General features: G+C 39.8%; 2 protein-coding genes across 2 annotated transcripts in view; one reads left to right on the forward strand and one right to left on the reverse strand.

Annotated features, from left to right (window-relative positions):
* ptprea (protein tyrosine phosphatase receptor type Ea) overlaps positions 1-3,665 on the reverse strand; it is a 52,458-nt gene extending 48,793 nt beyond the window's left edge. Inside the window, exon 1 of the mRNA XM_032502183.1 lies at positions 3,555-3,665. The gene's annotated coding sequence lies outside the window, so the exon portion shown is untranslated. The remainder of the gene's footprint in view (positions 1-3,554) is intronic.
* Positions 3,666-4,770: 1,105 nt separating this feature from the next.
* Positions 4,771-6,000, forward strand: part of clrn3 (clarin 3) — a 2,408-nt gene continuing 1,178 nt past the window's right edge. Inside the window, exon 1 of the mRNA XM_032503249.1 lies at positions 4,771-5,162. Coding sequence (XP_032359140.1) covers positions 4,931-5,162 — 232 coding nt within the window. The 5' untranslated portion in view covers positions 4,771-4,930. The remainder of the gene's footprint in view (positions 5,163-6,000) is intronic.

Raw genomic sequence — 6,000 nt, forward strand, 5'->3', positions numbered from 1 at the left:
TTGCTTTAAATTGACCACAGTGGCAAACAATAAATACAACAGACTATAATCCGTTTCCAATTCAAACTCCAATATTGCAATCAAATGTTGTCTTTAGTCCAAGCAATCGTCCAAAACCTCAAATTCTCACATTTGACCCAAAAGTCATCAAATGTTTGTCCTTTTATCTTGAAAATGTACATAAATCAATCAACAAAATAGTTTCTAATTACAGTTCTTTCCATCAACTAATCAATTAATTGACTAACTATTGCAGCTCTAGTTGACTCAATACAGAAAGAAAGGTTTAGGGTTGTAGCGCTTTTTTGGAATGGCAGATTTAATTTCAACTTCTCCTCAAAATACTATCTCTCTTTTGTGAATTATGTGCTTGGTCTTGCAGTTATCTCAGCGGAGCAAGATGGTGGATGAGTTCTGACGCATCTGACAAACAAGAAGCCTTGATCTCTGTCCAGCTGTTTCTTTCTTGCAGTGGCCCAGCTGAGTCTTAAACACAGCTGATAGAAAACAAACAGAAATCTGCACAGGTTGAGTTTGTACATATATCAATCACTAGCCACAGCGTTATATCATGCCTTTGCCATCAGGTGCATCATTAGGGCTGGCCCTGGGTGTAACACAGATCAGGGAGAAAGAGATGTGTGTGTGGGATTGCAGGTAGCCATAGACTGTCCTTGTGTTGGGCCTCCTCTGACGGAGACACACCTTCTCAATATCACTGAGTTCCCACATCTCTGTGAGGCTGCGGGGCTTTCCTGATCCTATCCTCCAAACAGGAAGCAATACACCGCTTACATGCTCCATTACTGCTTTCCCTGGTTTTGCAATCACTGTTGTTATTCTGGCCCTGTTTCCAAGCATAGTTTGTTAAAAAAAAAAATTCACATCTAATACAAGCTATACAACCCCTCCAAGTAATTATTAGTTTGTTTTAAATCCATTTGCCTGGTTAAGTGAGGGTTAACTTGTTCTCACTCTGCATAAACATGTTTTATTAGTCCTAAATTATTTAAGCGTGATGTCAAAATTCAAAGGATGACTGCAGGGTTTGTATTCTGTAGTACTAGCCGCAAGCACAAATGATTGCAACATACTGCAGCTTAATGTGCTTTAACAAGCTTCCACTGAGGCAAGCAGAGAAATAACAGGTTGGGTACAAATGCTGTTTGCATCAAAAGTAGGATCTTACTTTGACAATTCCCTTGTCTTATTCATCAACCCCTCTCCAAGGCTGGCTAAAACGGTTTCTGCCGGCAAATATCTGACAAGTTCTGGGTCACACCAGGCTCATCCCTAATTGTCATGACTTTCTACCAATTAGTTCCTTCTAAGCCTATTTTAGGATAAAAAAAGAACACCTTTTGGCAGAGTGTAGTTAATGTTGTTGTAGCCTCAGAGAGCGCATGGCACAACGTGTAGTCTCACAGCTCTAAGAGTGTTTCCGAGACTTGGAGAGAGGTGGTGGAGAGATAGCGGGTGGGCGAGCTCCAGGGATTTACTCGAGGCGGGCAATTTGAGGTTTATACCAAACAAGCTGTTAGAAACTCCAGGTATGCGCAACTCATTCCTCTCCACCTTGCAGTGGATTTCATTAATTACCACATCTGTTCGTTTCGCACAGCACACCCACGCTCAAATAACATGCACTTTACAAGCATTCTAACACGCATTTTTACAGTTCTAACTATAGCCAACAAAACTAAAAAAGAACATCTTGGCAGTGTGTTAAGTGGCCATTAAAAATAGGTTGAAAATAGCTGCTGCAATTATAAACCTGTCGCATTTCTTAGCATTTTATTTAGACTTAGACATTATACAAACATGCCATCTCCCAAGGAAATACATCATTGCACACAAAATGGAGTTGATATTCAACTGAAGCCAAATATGAATTTTAACAAGATGAAAGCGGACTCAATCTGCAGACAGCACTCAGCAGTTAAATGTTATTTCTTCCTGCGTCCTTACACAGTCTCATTTGTCTTGGTGAGCACTGACTGTTTATTTCAATGCATCCTCATTAGCTTTTGCCACTGTAATTGACATTCTTTCCAGGGTCTATACTGTATAATTGAAATGGAAGTCACACTGAAAAATCACAAGCAGACACCGACAGTCTAGACAGTAAAATCAAGGTAAATGAGGACACGTCTTGTGACTGCTACAAATATGAAACTGAAAGACTCTTTAATTCAGTCATTTCTGTAATGATAAATCTAGAAAATGTTTTTTTTTTTTTTAAATGTGTCATATGTAGTTGGGTTTGGTCTGAGTATTAAAGTTACAGTAGACTGAAGAAACAGGTCAGGAAATAACAACTGGACGGCACAGCAACCTGTGACACATTTCAGTGATGGTACCATATGGACAGTAAGGTGATGATCTCGCAACCCTCAAAATGAGATGAGAGTAATTTCCTATTGTCAAGGGTGACAGAAGTTCAACTTTCCACATTCAAATTGCCTTCTTTTTCTCATCTATTGATCCTAGAGACAGACTTGCCAAAAGTCTGAAGTATCTGTCCCTGTCAGAAAGATTCCAAGATGCTGTAAAGCAATTTAGATCGTTGTTCAGCCATGCAACCACAAAAGTATGCAGAATATTTTCATTATGAGTGTGTTTGTTTCTTAATGAGTCTTTTTCAGGAATATAAGATGTCAAAGTCCCAAAGTTATCTTGTCAATGGTCTGTGAAGCACAATCATGATGGTGTCTTGGTATATTTAACTTTTCATTTCCATGGTCTGATGGTCTCGGTTTATCTCCCCTTCCCTTTAGCCAGCACCCTGCTTTGGCCAATCTGCTCCAAGGATGCTGATGTGTTGTTGACCCTGACCTCCCCTAGGGAGACCCCTTCTAGGGAGATTGATATCATCTCCAGTGATTATTGTATTGCAAACCACGACTTGATTAAAATCTGTGCAGCCAACACATTTAGAAACCAAAACCAGAGTCAACATCTCAAGACATAACTCAAAAACCTCGAAGAGCCCTCCTAACAAGTCTTAGCAGATCCATCCATGATAATCTGTGGAACCAATAACCTCTGTTCACAGACATGTTGAAACTGGCTCAAATGCAGCCCACATAGACAAACAGTCAGCCACCAGATATGAAGAAAAGATAGATAATCTCCAGTGGGATGAATGCAAAACACAAACAGAATACAAACGAGAAAAATAAAACAAAATAAAGGCCACAAAATGAGAACAGAAACTCCAAACGAGTGTTCCATTAAACCACATTGACACACCGGGTTGACTGGAAGTCTCTGCAGGTTGTCAAACAGAGAACCCGTGATTCAGGCATACGAAAAAACTACTTTCGGAATGTATTCACTGAATGAGGAACGAAGATTTTATTCAATGCCACATTAAAGATGAACACGCACCTGAAATGCACGAAAAAAAAAAAATCAACCGTGCGCTGCTGCGACGGCCAGGTAACACGGCGTTTTCTGTGACTGAAAACTGACTGAAAACGTGGCGTGTTCCGCACAAATAAAAGAAGATGCAAAAAAACGGCGCGATGACATAAATGAATCTTATCACTCACCTTAATGGCATCGACATTAAGTCCTGAGCGTAGATTGGGTTGGAAAAGGCGAGGCGACGCTTCAGTGTTGCCGCCTGTCACCGGGAAGGAGGAGTTAGTGTTTACTCCAACATAACAACTGGCTGTCAGCGTGCACACGGCTCCTCTCCCGGGCCGGCGGAGAGAGGGAGCCCCCGCCTGGCCACGCACTGTATTACACGGGCCTTCTTGTGGGTTTGTCCAGTTTGTCCCACAGTGACTTTATGACAAATCAAAAGTTTGTATTGGTCCAAAACCACACTGATAATTCATTTTGGAATGTATTATAATGAGTTTGGGATTTAGGTTTTATATAATGATTGCATCATTATTTGTGATGTAATGTAACCGTGTTTCTTTCGTAGGCTATCTTCACCTTAAATAATATAAAATAAAAGTATCATGTACTGTACAGTATATATAGGCAAAAACGTAGCCTTTGTATTATAAACATGTATGAAAGAACTGATTGTAACCCTGTTGCTAACATTATGGACATTTTGCTAAATACACCCAAACATACTGTGTAATAAAAAAAAATATTGGTAGATCTATTTAGCAAACGCATACATACATTTATTACCAAGAACCAGGAAGTCCTGAAGCTTTATAGCTCCATTGATGCTGGAAAAGGACACTCATTTTGTTCCAATAAATCAACGGCACCAACCTGATGGCTTACGGTGTAAAATTACAGTCACACAGGACAGAGGTCAGTTTTCTCTGTTTATCTAACATATCCTCAGTATTATGTGAAATGATACCAACCCCTATCATGACTTTAATGATGACACATATATATGATCAAATAATCATTCCTCTTCCACTAACTCTTTTTAATGACACAGGTAAATAATTAATCTGCATCATGTTTTATGACCCTACAATTTCAAGAACAGGACTTTGGTTCCAAGACTGAGAACGTGTTTCCCTCAAACTGCACCAGAAGGTGTGTGTGTAGGAACTGAACAACAGGAACTAGAAATATGAATTGTCTTTTTACAAAGAGTCGTTTATATGTCCTGAAGTTGCTTTGTTCAGGTTTAGTTGTGTATCCACCCTCACTCCAGATATGATTTCTCATTGCAGTCTGAGCCCAGACATGACACAATTATAAACTGTGGAGTGAGCTTGTGTCATACCATGACAACCAGCTCTGTGTTTTCCTTTCAAACCAAAGGTCACTTCCATAATCAAGAGATTTTATGATCAGCAGTCCACTCCACCCAGGAAGGTAGCTCATACACAGAATCTTTGGAGGATCAGAGGGTCCTAAGCTGCTTCTGAGGCTTCATCAGTGCTTTAGAGAAGAAACACTGGGATTTAGATTTAATTAGTGCAACCGGAATACAGCGAAAATGCCTTCCACTAAGAAGACGCTGCATTTTATGGGCAGTGCGCTGGCTACTGCCTTGTCTGTTGGCGTGATGGGGTACTGCATGTCAACACAGTGGGCTACAATAACCATGGAGTGCGCAAGAATTGGAACTAGCTTCTTCAATGGAACTGCTGTGATCACTTTGGAGCTTTTTTTCGGGATTTCAAACAGAAACTTTTGCCCGTTGTTTGGAGGCCGGGATACTTTTCAAGGTAAATTTAAGGGCCAGTTCACCAGAAGGTATTTTTCTCACTTACATAACCCCAGAATCCATACATGTTTGGTTTTATTTCCCCTGGTCTTTCTAGAAGCAGTGTCCCTTTAACTGTTACTATGGATAATCAAAATAACACACCATTAATGGTTTTATATAGAGTATAGATAGATAGATAGTATAGATATAAAAAAACGTTCTTTACAGAGAGGTCTAAGAAAGCAAAAACGTTTATCTATCTATATATCTATATATAGATATATAGATATATAGATATATATACATAAATGTGTGTGTTTTTCTTTTGAGTTGGCCCTTTAAAGGTCATGTAGTATGAAAATTTCACTTCATGAGGTTTTTAACATTAATATGCATTCCCCCAGCCTGCCTATGGTTCCCCAGTGGCTAGAAATGGTGATGGGTGTAAACCAAGCCCTGGGTGTCCTGCTTTACCTTAGAGAAAATGGCACATCCTAAGGAAAGCTCATTGTGGGACTGGCTCCAGTGGCTCTAGTGGCTGTAATTCTGCACCCAGGCTGAATTTTGGGGAAAGAAATTTCCAACATGGTATTAGGGAACCACCAAGGTCTATATAAAAGCATACACAGAGCACCAAGTCATTGGACCTTTAAAACAACATCATTACTGTGGACATACAGAAATACTGCACGTTATCACCAGAGTTGACAGTAATGTAATAACTGGATAACATCTTTCTTTCTTGGTGTCTGCAATGTTGTATAATGCATGTAAGAAAAACTAAATTACAATATCATTACATGCTTGAACTGTGTGTGTGTGTGTGTGTGTGTGTGTGTGTGTGTGTGTGTGTGTGT

Source organism: Etheostoma spectabile, chromosome 21, assembly GCF_008692095.1.
Source record: "Etheostoma spectabile isolate EspeVRDwgs_2016 chromosome 21, UIUC_Espe_1.0, whole genome shotgun sequence".
Lineage (NCBI taxonomy): Eukaryota > Metazoa > Chordata > Actinopteri > Perciformes > Percidae > Etheostoma > Etheostoma spectabile.